Source organism: Zootoca vivipara, chromosome 2 (genome assembly GCF_965207765.1).
Source record: "Zootoca vivipara chromosome 2, rZooViv2.hap1.1, whole genome shotgun sequence".
In the NCBI taxonomy this organism is placed as follows: Eukaryota; Metazoa; Chordata; class Lepidosauria; order Squamata; family Lacertidae; genus Zootoca; species Zootoca vivipara.
In genome coordinates this window covers 97422687-97444032 of record NC_142584.1, presented here as the reverse complement: position 1 = coordinate 97444032, position 21346 = coordinate 97422687, and the positions used below count along the sequence as shown (strand labels likewise).

The window sequence follows — 21346 nt, the reverse complement described above, 5'->3', positions numbered from 1 at the left end:
CAGAAAAATGAAATAAAATAATCTATTAAACATTAAAAGCCTCCCTAAACAGGGCTGCCTTCAGATGTCTTCTAAAAATCTGGTAGCTGTTTTTCTCTTTGACATCTGATAGGAGGGCGTTCCACAGGGCGGGCGCCACTACCGAAAAGGCCCTCTGCCTGGTTCCCTGCAACTTGGCTTCTCGCAACGAGGGAACCGCCAGAAGACCCTCGGTACTGGACCTCAGTGTCCGGGCAGAACGATGGGGGTGGAGACGCTCCTTCAGGTATACTGGACCGAGGCCATTTAGGGCTTTAAAGGTCAGCACCAACACTTTGAACTGTGCTCGGAAATGTACTGGGAGCCAATGTAGATCTTTCAAGACCGCTACCAATCACCAGACTAGCTGCCGCATTCTGGATTAGTTGTAGTTTCCGGGTCACCTTCAGAGGTAGCCCCACATAGAGCACATTGCAGTAGTCCAATCAAGTAGTCCAATTTGAAATCAAGGTGGATTTGACTTTGTTGGTGCCTCTGGTCACATCTGAATTACATCAAGGCTGTTGGCTCATTTTACGGACACATAATCTGTATTGTTTTATTAGCACTGTTGCCTGTGACTATAACAATAAACTGATATCGTACTGTATGGAGCTAAGAGGGCTTGTGGTTAAGCTCTCTTCAAATTAACCATGAGCAGTAACCAAGGCTGGCTTTTGGTTACAGGTCATGGTTAGTCTGCAGACAGCTTAACCATGAACCCAGGCACAGGCTGAGCCAAAGTTTGGCTCAGCATAGTACATTTACAGACATAGCAGGTGTAAGAATATGGCAAGTGTGATGGCTTAGCTCACGCTAGATTGCCCTGCACCAGACATCACCAAACTGTGGCCCTCCAGATGTTTTGGCCTACAACTCCCATGATCCTTAGATAACAGGACCAGTGGTCGGGGAAGATGGGAATTGTAGTCCAAAACATCTGGAGGGCCAAAGTTTGGAGATGCATGCCCTACACCGAGTCAGAACACAGGTTCATCAGATACAGTATTGTCTGGCAGCTGCTCCTCAAGTTCTTGAGCTGAGATATTTCCTGATATTACAGCATGTGCTGGAGAATGAATCTAGGCCCTTATCCATGTGCCCTTCCACTGAACTATGGAGTCCTTTCCCCTTTAATTCCAACCACACCCATGCCCGAAACATCCGTAGGAACCGATTTGCACACTAGCGGGTAGCACTGTGGGTTAAACCACAGAGCCTAGGGCTTGCCAATCAGAAGGTTGGCGGTTCGAATCCCTGCGACAGGGTGAGCTCCCGTTGCTTGGTCCCAGCTCCTGCCAACCTAGCAGTTTGAAAGCACGTCAAAGTGCAAGTAGATAAATAGGTACCGCTCCGGCGGGAAGGTAAACGGCGTTTCCGTGCACTGCTCTGGTTCGCTAGAAGCGGCTTTTTCATGCTGGCCACATGACCTGGAAGCTGTACGCTGGCTCCCTCGGCCAATAACGTGAGATGAGCGCCGCAACCCCAGAGTCAGTCACAACTGGAACTAATGGTCAGAGAAATAACATCCCCCCCCCATTGCCTTATAGGGTTGCAGCCTCATGGAAGTATCAAGACAGGTGAATGCTTTTGTTCTTTGTGTAGCTGAAACTGAGAGCATCATATCTGATGAAAACTGAGAAGGGGATACAAGGATGAACTGCTTGGAAACACGCACAGGCGAAATGCATAGGAGGGACCAACAAACCGCAGATAATGTTATGTTGTCATTGTCCCCTCCCAAATAGCCATGATAAATACGTCTTCCCCATAGGATAGCTATGGAATTGAAAGCTGCAGAAGAATCACACACAGCGAAGGAGAATACTTTTCAACACTGCAAGGGTGAATTTGGCATTTACAAAAATAGGTTTTTGCACACACCAGCCAAGACGACAAGGTGATACATAATATGACTCTCAAGGGTGACTCAGAACACCAAAGCTTTAAGCGGTGCTAATTATTTTTGAGCCTGAATGGATTTTTGAAAGTATAAAATCACCAAGCAAGGAGATGAGTATGCCATGGGGAACCTCTGAAGAACAGATAAGTTATGTATTTATTCACTTAAATTCATTAGCAATTTTACCATTTGCATCTTTACATACCAGCAATAAAAATATGTTAATAAAATAATAAGAAGGCAGCAGAGTCAGTACTATTTTAGTGCCTTTTCCAACCTGACTTCATTTTTTTCCAAGTGTTTCAGCCTGTGCAGCTTAGGCCCCAGTTCATACAATGGTTCTTTTCAATGAGCTGAACTCAACATGTTTTCCACGGACTGTCACAGGGCCGTCTCAAGCATGTCGGGCGCCCGGGCGCCGTGGTGCGGAGATCGCTCCGGCGCCCCTGCCCTGGGGTTTTTTACTTTAAAAACCCACTATTGCTTATTTTCAGGGGGTGTCTTATTTTTTCCCCTCCTCCTCCTCCTCTTCCTCCTGTCGCGGCCAGCATTGCTGCTGCGCCTATTACTACGTCTTATTTTCAGGGTATGGCTTAGATTCCTTGAATGCTTAAAAATCCTGCTACGGCTTATTTTATGGCTACGTCTTATTTTCAGAGAAACAGGGTGGTTCCTCTTCATCCTGGAAAAAAGTGACAAGTGGGGTGCCGCAGGGTTATGTCCTGGGCCCGTTGTTGTTCAATGTCTTTATAAATGAATTCGATGAAGGAATTGAGGTGGTGATCATCAAATTTGGATATGACACCAAACTGGGAGGGGTAGCTAATGCCACAGAAGACAGAATCAGAATTCAAAATGACCTTAACAGATTGGAGAACTAGGCCTTCACAAACAAAATGATTTTCAATAGGGACAAATGTAAGGTTCTGCACATAGGCAGGAAGAACCAGATGCACAAATATAGGATGGGGGACACCTGGCTTACTAGCAGTACATGTGAAAAGGATCTACAGCTCTTGGTGGACCACAAGGTTAACATGAGTCGACAGTGTGATGCAGCAGCAAAAAAAGCTATTGCTATTCTAGCCTGCATCGACAGAAGTATAGTGTCCAGATCAAGGCAAGTAATAGTACCACCCTATTCTGCCTTAGTCAGATGACACTTGGAATACTGTGTCCAATTCTGGGAACCACAATTTAAGAAGAATGTTGACAAGCTGGAAACTAAGCCTTACAAGGAGCACTTGAAGGAACTGGGTAGGTGTAGCCTGGAAAAGAGACTGAAAGGAGATATGATAGCCATTTTCAAATATCTTAAGGGCTGTCTCATGGAGGAGGGAGTATGCTTGTTTTCTCCTGCTCTGGAGGGTAGGACTCGAGGCAATGGCTTCAAGACAGAAGAAAGGAGATTCCAACTAAACATTCAGGAAAAACTTTCTGACTGTAAGAGCTGTTCAGCAGTGGAACAGACCCCCACGAGAGGTGGTGGACACTCCTTCCTTGGAGGTTTCTAAGCAGAGGGTGGGTAGCCATCTGTCATACCGGTAGATGCTTGAGCTGAGATTCCTGCATTGCATGACTAGATGAGCCTTGGGACCCCTTCCAACTCTACGATTTTATGATTCTACCACTGAGCTAAGAAGACCCTTCCTCTAACTGTAAATCAGGCAAAACCTTTCCCTGAGCACCACATCTCCAAGGAAGGATATCTTATTTGATAATGACACTATCTGAATCATTTTTTCATTTTCTTCTTCATGCAAAAGAGAAATACGTATTACAGCAACTTGCCTTGTACTGGAGCATCTCGAACTGTCTCCTGGTTGTTGGGAGTGTGGTTTGGAAGAGCAGGAGGGGCAAGTGGCGGGTGCTCCGCTGTCCATTCTGAGAAAAGAAAACAGATACAGATGTGCATTGGTTTTTACTCTGTTGACACCAGGGGAAAATCAGCAATCAAGAGGGACTCGACATGCCGACCATGATGGCTCTTCAAGTGCCTAGTCAACTTTCTTTGCAACCCTACAGAAGACTCGTCACAATGAGAGTCTCTCAGAGCCTGCCCAACCATGGGAAGTTACGGGGGGAAAGTGATCCATCTTCCTAAACCAGATGTTGCTGGAATCTGCCAGGCCAAGCAAGTATGGCCGACGGTCAGAGATGATAGGAGTTGTAGTCCAACAACATCTGGAATCTGGAATCCTTGCCTAATGTGATCAAGGATAAGAGAGCAAGATTAAGCACATGTTGGGAGTGTGGAAAATGAGAGGCAATGCCTGACTAGCGAATTGATATTTGTGGTCACAGAGAATAGACAGATGCAGTAGTTAGGGTTAACTGCCCATGCTTACACTGTAAGGCCACACACACAGCATTTCAGTGCACGTTACAACTCGTTCAACCTCCCATCTGAAATTGCCTTGCCTTTATTGGACCTTTGTTTATTTTGAATCTCAGACAAATCTATGGAGGAGAGTGAGCTTTTGTTGTATGTGGCAGATAATGTTTTTATGCTTGTTTTTTTTTTAATGATCCAGTCTCCTTGGCTCTGTTTTATACTGGTTATGTTGATGACATCGTAATCTTAAACACTGTAAAATGCCCTGAGTGGTAGGGAAGGGTATACATGTTCAAAGATGAAATAAACAATAACTGTAAGGAAAGGAGAGGCACTTAGTGCTGCTTGGCTTAGATACAACTTGCCCATTAACCAGGCAATGCGTGGAACCGAGCTGTCTGCTGCCTCTGCCATTTTTCTGGAGACCAGGGCAGGTGGGGACAGCTTTTCCTTCCCACCCATTGCAGCTCCTCATGATGTGCCTAAGTTCAACTAAGCTGATTATAGTTTAAATTCATCTGTGAACATGTGAGATTATGAAACTATCTCAAACAGAGGTAAACCAATGCTTTATCTAGCCTGGTCCTACCACCTGTGACAGCTGCTCTCCAAGCTCTCTCGCAGAGATGTTTCTTCTTGATATGATGTAAAAAAACAAACAGCACACACCTGGAAATGTCAGTGATTGAAACTGGGCTTCCTGCCTGCAAGATGTGTGCCACAGGACTCTGTTCATTGCAAGCACTGATCTTTCTTTGGCCACCTCTCAGTTGTCCACAGAGGATGGGTTTGCGCAAACACTCACATGGGTTTGCATCCTTTGCATTGGGAACTTTAGATCGTGGATACTGAAATCCACACAGGAGAGAATGCCTTGCATCGCACTTCTGGAGCAGCTCTGTGCTTTAAAGGAGTTTCCCCCAGAAAGTATTCACTGGTTTGCCTATTGTGAACACACAGCAGCAACCTGAGGAACTAGACAAGTTCTTTCTCATTCACAAATACTGAAGGGAGGACCAGACATTTTCAATGACAGCTTCCTGCTTGTTCTATTTCCTAATGCCTGCAGTTTTGTCATTGGGTGCTGCAATAATGGTCAGCTGCTTGAAGCATTTACGTATTAAAACAAAAAGGATATCTGAACTGTCAGCATCTATTCACATATATTCTGTATTCTACTATGCATCCTAACCCAATAAACCAATAGAGTAAGGCACTCTAAATATGCTGGCCCAGTTTGCACAAATGCGACACCAACGTGAACGAACAGACGTGTGGGTTCCCAAAGCGAAGACCGTAACTATTGCACTCCTCACCGATTCTGCTGTTTGGGGCTTAGCCGTGGTTTGGCTTAGCATTATGTCCAAACCCAGGCTCACGGTTTGCCACTGCAAAACAAATTGTGAGTGGCAAATGTTGGCTACAGCCTGCGTTTTGTAGTTCTGGGAACCTGCCATTTCACTTGCTTGTGCTAAGCTGCCTGTGGACGCTCTCAGAACAGTTTTCTTGATGGATAAATCACAACCTGCAGGACTCTGTATGGGGACTCTGCAAAGGCTGCATATATTTCATAACAGAGGCAAGGGACTAATTATATTGGGACTGGTTTTTGCAGGCCAGGATTATTAATCAGTTCTGATGTATTTCTGTCCCTGCATTGTTATCTCTCTTCAACTGCGCCTGTCTGTGTATGGAAGGGCAGCTGGGCCTAGCCAGGAATTCAACAATTAAACAATACGAAACCTTAAGGAAGTACATGTGGTGTTTAGCAAATATTTCAACCCTGACAATTTTGCAGAGTAGTTGCCAACCTTCTGGTGGTTGTGGTGGTTGCTGCTGCTGCTGCTGCTGCTCAAGCTGTTTCTTCCGTTTAGCTTCCAGAACCGGGTTTTCATATTGTGTTTTCCGGTTGATGTGGCTAAAAAGAAAGATCACCGTTAAATAAGGGAATACTTGGTGAAAACAGCAAAACCAAAACCAAAAAAACCTTAAGCAAGCTCAAAGACTCCTCTAGTGGCAGGGGGAGGAGAGAAGTCAAATGCAAGACCTGTGGACTATGTGTCAGAAAGCTGCTCTAAAGGTGTGGGGAAATGTTCATAGCTTCTTATCTGGCATGGCATCTTGAAAAGGTACGGCTAATTCTTTCAAATACTCTAAAGTAGCAGCTTATCTGCGAACAATGATATTAAGGCAGGAGAGTCCATGCAAGACAGTCACCAGATTCTCAGATGTGCAGCCATTGCTGGGTTCAGCAGAGTTTAATACGGCGGCGATATCTCGAAGATATCTGAACAACATGCTGTATCATCACAGTACATGCAAGCTACTTATAATGCTCCGGAATAAACTTTGCAAAAGCGGACTGCAGAGAGGCTTAGCTGAAAGACCACAAACAAGCCACGGACACTATCGTTGCAAGTTCATAACCCTAGCAGAAATCTCCAAAAATAATAATAATCAGCATATGGGGACTCCAAAGTCTGCCACATAAATAAAGGATGGATGGCCGGAAATTAAAAACAACCTGTGAAAAGGTTAAAGAACAAAGCAACTCTCTTATCAAAAAGTTAAGCCAATAACTTTAAGCCATTAGTAGTCTTGCTACAGCCACTTGGAGATCTCGCTTATAGGTTACTTTTTAAAAAACAAAAACAAAACACAGCTCCGCGATTCCAAAGGCAAGAGCTCTTTTGAGCTTGTTCATTTCCCCTGGCGTGCTCCATTGTTTTCAACGAACCTGGGCTAGAGTCCGACTGGCACTTCCTGAATTACCACATGGCTGTGCCTGGATGACCCAACGAAAAAGAAACACAATCGGTGTCTGTCCGCCTTTGGCACACAGCTCCATTGAAAACAATGGGAGAGTGCGAACACCTGGGGATCGGCTGGATGCAGTCGGATGCAATCTTAGAGCCTGATCTGCTATGATGGCGCAGTGGTGGGTAGGATCAGGCCCTAGACCTTTTGCACCACCACGATGGAACAGGTTAAGGCGCTGTGTGAATGGCTGGAGCAGCACCAGTATCACTGCACACTGCACTTGCCAAGGCTGTTGGGCACCATGGCAGGGAGGAGACAAGGCTGCCGGCTCCTCATCAAGAGCACCCTGGCAGCTTTTGAGCCACTAAGTATAAGAGAGTATAAGAGTAGTGCAGATTTCCTTATAAGCTAAATGCTGAAAGACGGGCCTCCCCTATTGCTCCCGTGTTTGTGCCTGTGCGTTATTCACATGAATTCTTTGAATACAAACCTTGAGCCCAATGCAAAGTTTACCCTCATGTCCATCTGGACTCCAGTCCTTGTAGCAGTTATAGAATATATAAACAAAAACTATTATCAAACAACAGCATTGCACTCACAGGGTCCAGCTCAGATTTCTTTTGGCTCGGATCGTAATAGAAGCTCCCAACGTTAAAAAAAAAAAAACTATCAGGAAGAGGGGCTGCATTTGACAGAGCAACGTTAATTTAATGAGTGGAATAATAATGTGAAGGAAATAAAAGCTTCCCAGGTTCCTCTCGGTTATGAAGAACAGGGCTTGGGCCGATTCTTGAGAGTCTCCGTGTCACTGCAAGCCAGCAGCCCCTTCTGGAGCCTCTGTGGGACTCCAATGCTGTGACCCAGACCTTCCACCCCAGACATTGGTGGGTGAGGGCGCGTGAGGTTATTCATAACTCTCTTTGTCATTCTCTCCCATTTCCCAAGTGGGGCAATGCAGAGCAAGTAGGAAGAATGAGCAGAACTGGTTTCCCTATCAGCACATAGATGGATGGAACTGGAAGGAGAAAGTCCATTCTCTTCCTCCAGTTAAAACAAACAAACCTCCCCTGGTAGCTGCACCAGATGAGTAATACAGCCATTGTTGGCTCTTTTGCAGCTTCTCATGGGAGACGCAAGTCCATGCACTTGCATATTATGAACATATGAGCTGGTGTCAGTGTGAATGATGATGTTGTTCCTGGTCTTGCAAAGCGCTAGCCTTGTGAAGTATGAAGTACTCCTTCAGAGGATGTACATATTGCTCAAATGCAGATAATTCCTCCTGGGGCAGACCTCTCTCATCTAAGTCTACCAAGCCCCCATATTGTTATTATGCATGCTTTGGAGCTGGCCTTCAGAGTGTCCTTGTATTCCATTTGGTTGCTGGAAGGGGTAGATGGAAGGGGTTGCAAGGCTCAAGTCTGGGGAACAAAGGCAGACCTCCAGGCCACATATCCACCCCCTGCTTCAGGCCACGCTGCTCATCGGCCCTGCTCCATGCCCTCTCTACGCGGTTTCTCTTGGCTAGAAGGTGTCCTTGAACTATGACAATGCCTCTTGTTTTCTGCATGCAGAGACATGTATGGGTGTTAAAACCACTGGCATTTGCATGGCTGGGATGCAGCCAACTGCATGCACCTGTTGCTCCAACCACTTTTGCCTCTGGCCCTGCTCACCCCTGGAGGTTCCCCAAAATGCAAGGTGTTCCTCAAGCTGGAAAAGGCTCCCCATCCCTGGAATATGAGAAGCAGCTGTACAGGCAACCAAGCTGACTAACTGAAAAGTCTGATTCCCTACCACACACACACACAAACGCACATGCAAACAATGTTTAGACCCCTCTCCAAAACTTCAGTGTGAGAAATAATGCCTTACCATCCTATACTGAAAATGGATAATCCAAATCTCACAAATGCAAAACAGTGAGTGAATGGTGATAAAGTTTTGTCTTAGTTCTTAACTGCACTTGGCACTTCCTCAAAATAGGTTACAAACGCTGTTTCTGACGAGGACGAAGGCCTTGACAGGCAGGAAAAGGCCAGAAAAGTCAGCTGAAGTTTTTATAATGGGTTGAAATACTAGGAAAATGAGATACAAGGGTACATGTGGATGTACTGTACGTGCATCATGGCGGAGTATGAATGCATACACAAAATGAGTATTCTCTCTGTGTGCTTAAAAGGTAAAGGGACCCCTGACCATTAGGTCCAGTCGTGACCGACTCTGGGGTTGCGCGCTCATCTCGCATTATTGGCCAAGGGAGCCGGCGTATAGCTTCCAGGTCATGTGGCCAGCATGACAAAGCCGCTTCTGGCAAACCAGAGCAGCACATGGAAACGCCGTTTACCTTCCCGCTGTAGCGGTTCCTATTTATCTACTTGCATTTTGATGTGCTTTCGAACTGCTAGGTTGGCAGGAGCTGGGACCAAGCAACGGGAGCTCACCCCGTCACAGGGATTCGAACCGCCGACCTTCTGATCAGCAAGCCCTAGGCTTAGGTTTAACCACAGCGCCACCTGGGAGGTTATTAGGTTCATGGGTAACAGTTAGGAGCAATAGGCCTGGTGGCTATATTTGGTCATTTTTTTAGAAAACAAGACTAAGGCAAAAGTGAAAAAAAGTACCAGTGTAACCTTATCAGACCTATTGCTATCTTCAGCATCCACACAACTCTTACAAATATGTTGATCTTACTTGCAGGTAGGAATGGCCGGATAAGGAGGGGAAAAAACCAACTGTGGATTCAAAGGAGGAAATGACAGTAGACAAGCTTGGAATTGTATTATCCTGAACATGCATTCATACTATTCATCAAATTTGATAGTCTCATTATGCAATATATTTTCCCTATCTAAATAACGTGTGTTGAAAAAAGCTATCCCAGAACAACCGCAATATAGTGAAGCATCAAATGATCAGGGTATCGGGGGAGAAGTGAAATTACAGTGCGAAAAGCAGAATTGTGTGAATCCTACGTTTCTAGCTCCAGGAGTTTTCTGGTGAAATGAACAATGACACAAGGGTTCCGTTGTGGGGGTTTGTGCGCAAAGGCACAACTGTGCAAAGTGAAGAACCCCCTGGAACTGCCCCATCCTCTGCAAGGCTGAGGGATACTCACTGGGGTCAGGGAAAGTCATGTTGGGACCCGTGACTTTCCCAGATTCCAGGAATCAAAGCACAGGGCGTTAGGAAGGATGCACACAGGCTCTGGAACGCTGTTGTGATTGGGTTAAGTAAAGCAAGCACAAGTTGTGGGTTTATCATATATAGATTTCAGCCAGCTGGTCTTTTGGCATGGAAACTGATTTGGATGTTCTATGATCTACAGTGGAAGTGTGACTCTGTTGGTTCTCCCAGTGTTTTTTTGGTACCATCGACCCTGGGCATCCTTCTGAATTAAGTTAGGGGTTCAGTGCTGAAGTCGCATTCCTGGGAGACAGGCCCAAAGGAGTGGATCTGGTAGATTGTTGCTCTTCTCCTTGGCCAGTGGCTAATGGGGTTCTGCAAGGCTCCGTCTTGCTGGCACAATGCTGTTTAACCTCTAAATGAAGTTGCTGACAGAGGGCATCTAGGTATTTGGGCTGCAGAGCCATCAGTATGCTGATGGCACCCAACTCGCTCACTCTCTCATTGCAAAGTTGCTGCTCATTGGTAGCCATCAAAGACTGGATGGAGCTGTTACAGAAATTACGGGGGGGGGGGCACATATTTAAAGATGTTAAATGTTACAAATATTATGCATAAAAGTATCATTTTCACTTGAGATCCCAGGGAAGTTACCTAGCTTTAAAATACGGGGGGGGGGGCACATCTTTAAAGTTGTTAAATGTTACAAATATTATGCATAAATGTATCCTTTCGATTTGACAGCTCAGGGAAGTTACCTAGCTTTAAAAATCATATAAAACCAACTCCTTTGCCAGTTTCCTCCATTCCAAGGCTATTTTGCCCTTGAAAAAGGGACTCCAGGAAGTGCCCAGAGGTGACAATTGTTGAGCTGATTGTTGGCCAAGGAAAGCCTAATCCCATCACCAGACTTGCCAAGGGGTCCAGACATGCAAAGGAAGTTCAATTGTACTTTGGGGGGTGGGACTTCAGAGGTGTTTGCCTAGGATCTTATACCAAACATGTCTGGGCATAGTTACAGGTAGGTAGCCGTGTTGGTCTGAGTCGAAACAAAATTTAAAAATTCCTTCAGTAGCACCTTAAAGACCAACTAAGTTTTTATTTTGGTATGAGCTTTCGTGTGCATGCACACTTCGTCAGACATGCACACAAAAGCTCATACTAAAATAAAAACTTAGTTGGTCTTTAAGGTGCTACTGAAGGAATGTCTGGACATGTTTGCCAAGGTAAAACTAGTGTAACCCGTCTACCCCTCCCCTTTTGTGACATGTCAGTGATGTAAAGATGATGTAGATGATGTATCAATGATGCCATGCGAACTGTATCCTGGGATGTGGTGGGAAGTTTTATAAATTCTTGTTGCCCCATTCACGGGGTTCAAATTGCTCTTTGAACCTGTTGCACAATAAACTTTGGTCTACAGCTATTTACTCCAGTTGGTGGCTGGACTCCTTCTTTGTTTCGCAGGGACCCGTGAGCTCTGCACGACGAGCTAGGTGGCTGAGCAGCCTCACACCAGGATTTTTCCGTAACAGGGTGGAACAGGCTGAAACATAATGCAGTCACAAAACAGAACTGCTGGCAGTCTATGTACAGTCTAAAGCAGGTTTAGGTTTGTAGCATGTTCTGAGTGTGGTTACAGTTCACCAGAAAGATCAGGTTTGTGGCTTGGGTGTACTCCTTCACCCAACACTGTTAAATGTGTTGGTGGCGTCAGTTGCAAAAGGTTCCTTATTCCAGCTTCAACTGATTTGTCAACCAGTCCACCCTGACAAAGTCAGACATACCTCCAATGGCCTTCAGACGATGTGACCACTGTAACACGCTCTGTGTGTGGTTGCCACCGAAAAATGTTTGAAAACAGCTACAAAAGGTTGAAACCAGGATGCCGATTTGCATTGATTTGGCCAGTTGCGGACGACTCGGGGGTTGCGCGCTCATCTCGCACTATAGGCCGAGGGAGCCGGCGTTTGTCCGCAGACAGTTTCCAGTTCATGTGGCCAGCATGACTACCACTTTCTATCTGAGCTCAATTCAAGGAGCTGGTGTTAACATTTTAAGTACCAAAGGGCTTGGAACTAGGGTAACTTAAGGTCTGATTTCTCCCATACATTCCTCCCTGCATGCTGTGATCATCGCCTAGAGCAGGCATCCCCAAACTTCGGCCCTCCAGATGTTTTGGACTACAATTCCCATCATCCCTGACCACTGGTCCTCCTAGCTAGGGATCATGGGAGTTGTAGGCCAAAACTCCCATGGAGGGCTACAGTTTGGGGATGCCTGGCCTAGAGCCTTTCTCTAGATCCCATGATCCTGGTAAACAAAGCAGCAGTAAAGATTTCCCTGCTGTGGCCTCCCACCTGTGGAATGCCTTGCCAAGTGAGGTATCTCAGCCCCCATCACCGCACTGTTTTAGGTGGCTGGTAAAAACTTGGCTCTTTCAAAAGGCCTTTGCGTGATATTTCTGGCATAGTTTCAGGGGCAATTATAAAGCATGGGGTAGCTTGGTTCTTATGTCCATCTTGGCTATGAGTCCTGGAAGATCTTGTAAGTTCCCTGCCTTACAAGCCTTTCCCACCTGGAGCGGAAGGCCAGGGCCCCGAATGACTCCAGCTACAAAAGCTAAGGCTACTGAACAGACTCTTGGGCTGGGGTGTCGTTTCAGGATTTTTGTTGCAGCAGGGGGTGTTTCTGTTATTGCTAATTTCTTGCCCTATTAATTTAGATCTTATTATGATTTCTGTGGAAATTGTTCTGTTTGGTTGTGTGCTTTTTGATGTGTTAAATTTATTGTTTGTGGCTACTTTTTATGTTGTAAGCTGCCTTGAGCATGGTGTTAATTATAGAAATACAATTAAAATGTACGCATGTATGTCAATATTTGTTATTTTAATTGTAATTGTAATGTATTTTATTATTGCTTTATGTTTTGGGTTGTAAGCCACCTTGAGCTTGTCTTAGGAAATTAGGCAGGAATGATGATAACAGCAACAACTTCCAGAGGTAAACATGTACATACTTGTGCAATGTTTGTGTAGTTCCTTTTTCCACAGCAGCTCCTCATGCCATGCTGAAAAACACTCCAAAGATGTCCCTGACTTCCAGAGTAACTTTTTCAGAGGCACACGGGACTGTTGTGGAAAGGGGAGAACTAAGAGGCCCATGCACATGTGTCCAATGCTATGGACCAGCTCTTTAGATCTCAAACCATTGTTTCTCTTATGCTGCTTTCTCATGTTGCCAGCCAATTTTTCCCTGAAGCAGAGGACTTAATATAAATGGATTATTTGTGCACCATGCATACACACACACACACAAACACACACACACACACACACACAGTTGGAAAATACTGGAGAGATTTCTTAGTAGGGTGTTTAATAGCAAAAAAGGAAAAAGGAAAAAGAAAGAGAAAGAGAAAAGATAAATCTTTCCCCTTGATGTCCCTAGCAAAATGAATGTCATGTTTTAATTATACGGTTTGCCAACGTTGGAGTCCAAGACACAAAGGCCATGAGTTAAAACAACAAACATACACCATGAACGGTTAACTCTTCCAACTACAGAAAACAGTGTGAGCTGAAAGATACCAAGGAGCTCATCTATTCATTCGTACATATAATTAAATATGCATTCTTGTGGGGGTTAGCAATGGAACTAAAATGGAATCTCAATTTCTTAAGGGAGAGAGCTGCCGTCTAAATCAAGAGCAAGGCAGAATGGGGGGTGGGGGTGGGGAGGGAAGGAAGTTGCCCTTGTAAAAATGCTGCCCCCCTTTAAGCAACTGCTCACTGCAGGATTCCTTCTGGGTAATGTTTGTTTCCACACATTTGGAATAAAGTCACAGTAGTCATTTTGGCTACACTGCAGTGCTAGCAAAAGCAGGAATTAAAGCCAAAAACTGTGACCCAGTTCAGTTAATCTAAGAAGATTCCGGTCATTAAGAATGCCAGTTTGCTGCCATATTCAGATAGCGAATCTGCAAATCCTGTGCCCCTGCTTTTCTGATACAGGCAATGTTTCTGAACTGGCATTTACTTAGGAACCTAGGACTTAAAAACTGAGGTCTGTATTGTCTTCATTTCACAGCAACTCTTTTCAATGCTCGTTTTCATTAAATAGCTTACACCAGACCGCTAGTATATCATTCCCAAGCTTCTTGTATACAGGAAATGGAGTTTCCCCTCTCTCAGGCTGAATTTGTGTTTTCTCCCTTAATTATCACTAGGGGGTGCACAAGAGCAATACATGATGCACCCTCCTCTCTTTCCCTCTTCAAGCATCCATACTACAGAAAGAGCCATGTATTTGCAGTTTTATGCTGCTAGCTACATATTGGCACATAGCGCCGCAGCCAGTTAATGAGAAATCAGTCAAGGTGCCTAAATTTCCAATGATAAATGCCCAGCTCAAGTGGATTTCCACACAGTGGTTGGATGCTGCTATCTTCAGCATGTTAAGGGTCACATAAAAATCATTACGGCGACAAAGTTACTTACTCTACATAGTAGACACCATATACAGGATCTTCGATCTTTTCCCAACCAGTAGGTAGTTCTGGAAACAAATGGATATTACTTATTTAAAGCATTTTACTTTCACTTGCAGATTTATCCTCCCCACTGCTGCCCCAACTACGTTTTCACATAACGCTTGCTGCAAATCCTAGATTATCCTAGAGCATGCAAGTTTTAAGAATCTATTCACTCATTGGACAACACATTCATGGAATGGCTTCTCAGGACACATTGTGCAGCTAAAAGGGGGAGGCACACACAGTCTCTTTTCCCCAAAAAAGGTAGTCTGTTGTAGTAAAATGAACCAAGATCCAAATAAGTCATTCTTTTAGTGCAAAGGACCGGTGCAACAGACCTTATTGTTTTCTTCTCCTGGTGACCCCTCTCCCCAAATGCACAGGAGGCATGTGGGCTGAATATTTCATTTTGTGCAGGTGGGAGCCCTGCCACTAATAGGAATAACTTCACTGGATGCAACCCAAACAGTCCTAAGGTACAGCATCAGCTTTCATAGGACAATCTCCTGGGAGCTTTCGTGCAGCACTTAGTTCGGTCTCAGAAGTTTTTGTTATGGCTGTCGAAATGCACATTTAATGACAAAAAGGCTTACGGAGCCCAGAAGGTAACAGGGCCCTGAAACAAGGATCAAATGACGACAGGCTCATATTCATTAGCTATGTCTGCAGAGCGAGATTTCCGAATGGCTGATTCGAATTCTTTACAATAGAGTGTGATACAGTTATACAGTGGTGCCTCGACTTATGAATTTAATCCGTTCCAAAGGCACCTTTTTAAGTCGAAAAATTCGTAAGTCGAAAAACGCCATTGGAAACGCAATTTCCCATAGGAATGCATTGAAAACGGAAAAATTCGTAAGTTGAAGCAACCCTATCGAAAAATCCCTATCTAAAACTGCCGCGGGTTTGTTTTTTTCAGATGTTGAGACATTCGTAAGCGCGCGGCCATTACCCCCATTCGTAAGTAAAAAAATTCAGTTGTCGAGTCGTTCGTAAGTCGAGGTATTGCAAAATAGGGGCAACGTTCCCAGCAACGTCACATGACCTGGCGCCTGTCAACATGCCCAACTGATGTCCATGTGAGCACCCCCAAAAAGGCAGGTCCTCCCGCGGCACCTTGCAAACTGCTAATGTGGCCCAACTTGCAGCAATTGTCTCTTAGCTCTATCTAAGCACTTCACATTTCTATCACAACTGAAAGGGATCAGAATCCCGATGCTGACAGCATAAATCTCTGTGCACGTGCAGTCATTTTACCATGTTACAAAACCTGTCACAAAATCATTATCCCTTAATCGCACCTTAAAGTAATTTTCAGTTTTACAACTGCGGGGTGGGGGGTGGGGGGAATGCAGCAAAGGGAAGATTGCTCAGGAAAAGCTAAGAGCTCCATGCCTGCAGGTTTGCAAAGCTGGAGGCGTAAATACTTCTATAAGCATAATTAGTCAATGAAGAAAAACCATTTGAGCGTACATCGGAGTTTGCTTTTTTAACTTGTCTGTTTTGTTTTCTCCTGCTCTCGATAAAAGAGAATGGAGCGTCAAAAGGGCCACAGGCACAGAAACATGAGATTTGCTCTGAAGAAGCTCGACTTATCAGAAGCAAATTGCTACCTTTAGCTTAACCTGGGTAGAGTTGCCTAGTAGTTTTAAGGGGGGTGGGATGCACCATCCTTTTCGACAGGCAGCCATGAACCTCAGAAGACACAAATCCATCATTTGTCCTCTGTGGACACAACACAGATGAGGGCAATTGTGTGGGCTGTGTAGTATGAATGATAAGAACAATTCTTCCAGCTCACAGGAAACCTTTTCCAATGAATCACTTTTGCTTCCCCCAGTTTATGTGAACACCACAAGCCAGGGCTAAGAGAGGTTTCATTTTGAATAAAGCTCCTGATACTCCACTTGGGAAGGTAGGGGTGGGGAGGGTTACTTGACTGAATAGCTCCCATATTATGGGTGGGGGGAACCCATTGTATATAGGAAAAGTTGGTACATGGGGGGAAAGGTTCAGACTTGCTGGGACTCCTAGGTGTGCACAATGCTTATGGTCATCTTTCAGGCTTCCCAAGGGCATCTGGTTGGCCACTGTGAAAACAGGATGCTGAGCCACTGACCTGATACAGCAGGCTCATCTTATTACTGTAATATATTTATTTATACCCCCGCCTTTCGCCCCGATGGGACTCAAGGCAGCTTACAGACAAACATAAGAACCACTAAAAATACAATTAAACATTGAAGAGGGGAAAAAAAACACCCAAAGCTACATACATATATAACATTTACTAAAAACCATCCCCAACATGTTAGGTTCTTAGAGTTAGCCAATGTGGTGCCATCCACATGTTGCTGGACTTTGGCTGCCATCAGCCCTAAGCAAGCAAGGGTTATGAGAGTTGCAGTCCAATAACATCAGGAAGGCACCGTCCTGGATCAGAGCTACACTCCTCAGTAACCCAAGCTTTCACAGGCAGGGGCTTTTTTTGACGTGAATACAAAACAAGAATTACCTTGCTAGAGCAAGCCAAACATCCATCTAGTCCAGTCTTTCTGAAACTTGGGTCTCTAGCTGTTTTTCAACTACAATTCCCATCATCCCTGACCACTGGTCCTGCTAGCTAGGGATGATGGGAGTTGTAGTCCAAAAACAGCTGGAGACCCAAGCTTCGGAAACGTTGATCTAGTCCAGGGGTCCCCAAACTACGGCCCCCGGGCCGGATGCAGCCCAATCGGCCTCCCAATCCGGCCCGCGACGACCCCCGTCGCCCGCTGCCGCCGCCCGCTCTTACGGCGCGCGGCGCGGCGACGATCTAAAAGATCGGCAAAAAATCGCCGAAAATCCTTTGTGCGCATGCGTATGGGCCTCTCCCGACCCAGAAGAGGTAATTTCCGATGCACTTCCGGGTCGGGGGAGGCCCATACGCATGCGCACAAGCGATTTTCGGCGATTTTTTTCCCGCCCGTGCGCGTGTGCGCATGCGCACGGGCGCGCACTCCCCTGCCCTCCGGCCCGCCGCGCGGTCGGCGCGGCGGGCACCGGCCCACGGCGCGGTAAGTCTGGGGACCCCTGATCTAGTCCTTTTTCTTATCCTCAGCAGGGAATATTAACACACACACACACACCTGAATTCTGACATAGCACACTCCAAATAGGGTTTTAACCATGGGCTGTTCCTAAACTCAATAGGGTGAATTGAAAGAAAGAAAGAGAAAGGAGACACTATATGCTCAGCATATCAGTGTCTTTTTCAGAATCAGGCCGTTTCATTGAGCTTACCTATAATGGTAAAAAAATAACCAACGTGAGAATTATTCTAAGACCACAGCAAGAAGCCATGTTTGTGTGTAACAAGCATTAGTTAACAGCACAATCATATGCATGTCTACTTAGAAGGACGTCCCCATAAGGCTTGTTCCCAGGAAGCACATATAGGATTACAGCCTTAAAAAGAAAAGAAAAAACACCCAAACCTTATTTTGTAGCCTGTACAATCAAATGGTTGCGCAACACGAAACAGTAATCCAGTGTGCTATCGACAGGCTCCAGCTACAATGCCATAAGGACACAAATAGCTCCAGACTGAACAGCAATGAAACCCTTATAAACACACATGGGCTAATTACTCAAAATGTATGTTTGCAATGCGGAAACTGGCTGAAAATCAAGAGAAATTATTTAATGAGTTCTGCTCCACATGTTCCTTGTTTGCAAATAAAAGGCAGGTTTCCCTCCAACTTCCCCCACCCACATCTTTTCTTTTTTTTAAAAAAAAATGCTATCCTTCTGAAGCATCTTTGGATTCCTTGAGATATAAAGAAAGGAAACGCAAGCCAGCACTGATTGGGGGTAGAGGAGGAGTGGTTTGGAGGTGTGTGTGCAAGAAAGGAAACGCTTGGCAAAAATGATAAACTGGTCTTTTCTGCAGACCAGAAACAAGGGCTTTCTGGGTACAGCATTTGAAGGCAATAAAATTGCTTCTCAGAAGACCCAAATTTTGCTCTGTAATCCTTCACCAAAGAAAACCGAACAAAATATGTTTTTTTTCTTTGTTAGAGTCACTTAAAATCTGGACTTTAATAGTGCTTCCAAAGATATTACACCTCTTAAAATCAATGTCTAGGTGTCCAGAATACTTCCATAATGTGGAAGTTGAAGCTGGCGAGAATGTCACTGCAGAGAAAAATGAGCTCTGGGTCTCCGTGTTTAGTACCTCAGCCATTTTTTTAAAAAATGTACCAAGTAAAATGTTATTAAAATTCACCTTGGAGAGATTTGTCCCTGCCTTTTCTTTGCCTTTTTGATCTGAAGCATTTTGACAAACAAGTGCTAAATTCCAAAAATAAACATCAATATTGAAATTGTAAGCAATGTTGTTGATAATCCACCACCAAAGTGAAAGGTTGCCACTTTTTAAAAAAGCTTTTTTTTTGTTTTCTTTCTGTCTAATGAGTTGCATTTTAACAGGTGTGCACAGGCTTGCATGCGGTTTCTCTGGAAATTCGTACTTTGGGGGGGGGGGCGGGAAGACGCACACACAACATTGGGGAAATTGCAAAGCCAATCGGGGAATAAACTTATCATATGTCAGCTGGGGTATTGTTTTGGGGGGGGGGTTATTGGTGGGGGTTGCTGGTGTTTATTTTTTTGTATCTTTATTTTGCATCTTATTATGATTTATGTGGAAATTGATCAATCTTGTTGTGTGCTTTATGATGTTTTGTTTACGACTAACCTTTCTGTTTGCAGTTATGCCATTTTTCGATGTTGTAGGCCGCCTTGAGCGTGGTTTTAGTTTTGGAAAGGTGGCATACAAACAAAACGATTCGTAGAATCACAGAAACATAGTTGGAAGGGTCCCTGAGGATCATCTGAGCATCACCTCCTGGACTAGATCAGACTTGCAACCTATCAGCACCACATTCTAACCAACTGAGAATGACTGGCTGTTATGTTACTTTATTCTTTCTGCCCATGCCCAAGCACACAGAAGGTAGTGACATTGGCATTCTTGGTTGTCCTCACCCTGGAGAAACTACAGCTAATTAGTAACATGTGTGATAAGCAGACTGGCTATGTGTGTATCAGTGTTTTTTTCTGCAGTTGTAAACACTGCCATTTTTTTTAAAAAAAAAAAAAGATGGCCAAGCATGTGGGAAGGGGTGAGCGGACCATTGCTTCGTTCACCATGACTTCTAACCATTAAGGCAGGGGGCAGCAACCTTTTTCAGCCATGGGCCAGTCCACCGTCCCTCAAACCATGTGGGGGGCTGGACTATTATATTTTTTGGGGGGGGGGGGCGAACGAACAAATTCATATGTCCCACAATAACCCAGAGATGCATTTTAAATAAAAGCACACATTCTACCCGTGTAAAAACACCAGGCAGGCCCCACAAATAACCCAGAGATGCATTTTAAATAAAAGGACACATTCTACTCATATAAAAACACGCTGATTCCCGGACTGTCCACGGGCTGGATTGAGAAGGCCACTGGGCCGCATCCGGCCCCCAGGCCTTAGGTTGCCTACCGCTGCGTTAAGGTATGTGGTTTTTAATATATATGCCGTGTTACAGTATTTACTACTTGCTGCACAGCACCATGAGATCCCTTTGGGATGTATATTTAGAAATATAACTGTCACAGTGGCCGGAGCGGGCTACTTCAGAGTAACGACTCTACACAGCTCTGCATTTTATTCTTTTATTGGTGCTGCGTATTTACAGTGCTGAAGTCATTGCTATTTACACGGAGCTATGTGTTCAGTCGGGTTCAGAACCTCCGAATGGCTTTTGGCGCGTCTTTCTCCAACACAAAAGCCTGGGTAGACCCATCCTCTTTCCTCTCCGCTTTCTGCGCAATTCCGGAGTTGGGGGGATGGGTCTCCCCCCCTTATTTGCCCCTTCCTGTCCCACCTGGGACCCTGGCTCCGCTACCTTGCCTGAGCCTCGGACACAACTTCCTGCTTCCCCACTGGAATCGGAACTCTCTCTGCTTTCCCCTGTGCTCGGGGATGGGCTTGAACTCAGGAGGGGAGGGACTTCGCGATATCCCCTGTCCCTCACAATAACAAATGAGTGAACGATAAAGTAGTACAAGCTCCAAATAGTCAGAGACACACAGCTGAGCTGCCCGAGAGCCACGGACCAGCTGCAGCTCTCCAACATTTGTCCTAGAGCGTTTGGAAACGTGAACCGTCTCTTTCACCTTTCATAAAGTTTAGCGCTTCAAACACCAGGGCTCAGGCTGCAAAGCAGGCCTGCTGCTCAGAGTACAGAAGAAGAATTGTTCATGAAGTACAAGGCCCAATGAATATCAACAGCAAACAGAACACCCACAAGTGGGGGATGAACAAGTCAAAGGGCGGGACGCACCTAACAAATCCTGTGAGTAGAAGATCTGCGCAAGGGGTTTTCCACCTGTGCAAAGGGGCTTTCTCCGCCTCTGCTCCCCCTGAAACTGGCTCAGGGTGGGTGGGGTGGGAGAACCCCTCAGAACAGCAGGGGGATTGCTCCATCTGGCAGGCGGATAGGCTTGATATGCAGATAGGTTTGTGCAGATGGAACATTTATAAAAGTGCAACGTTGCATTGTATCCCAAATCTCTAAAACTTCTGTTTTACGCAGAGTACATCTGTTTATTGAGTGTACACGTTTATTGATTT

The 21346-nt window shown here is 45.2% G+C and overlaps 1 protein-coding gene across 32 annotated transcripts in view; it reads right to left on the bottom strand.

Annotated features, from left to right (window-relative positions):
• MAGI1 (membrane associated guanylate kinase, WW and PDZ domain containing 1) overlaps positions 1-21346 on the bottom strand; it is a 465951-nt gene that overhangs the window by 76950 nt on the left and 367655 nt on the right. For all 32 annotated transcript variants that reach the window (XM_060271317.2, XM_088663303.1, XM_060271314.2 and 29 more), the window contains 3 exons: positions 14642-14699; positions 6068-6174; positions 3713-3805 (listed from right to left, as the gene is read on the bottom strand). In XM_060271317.2, the coding sequence (XP_060127300.2) occupies positions 3713-3805; positions 6068-6174; positions 14642-14699 (258 nt within the window). The remainder of the gene's footprint in view (positions 1-3712; positions 3806-6067; positions 6175-14641; positions 14700-21346) is intronic.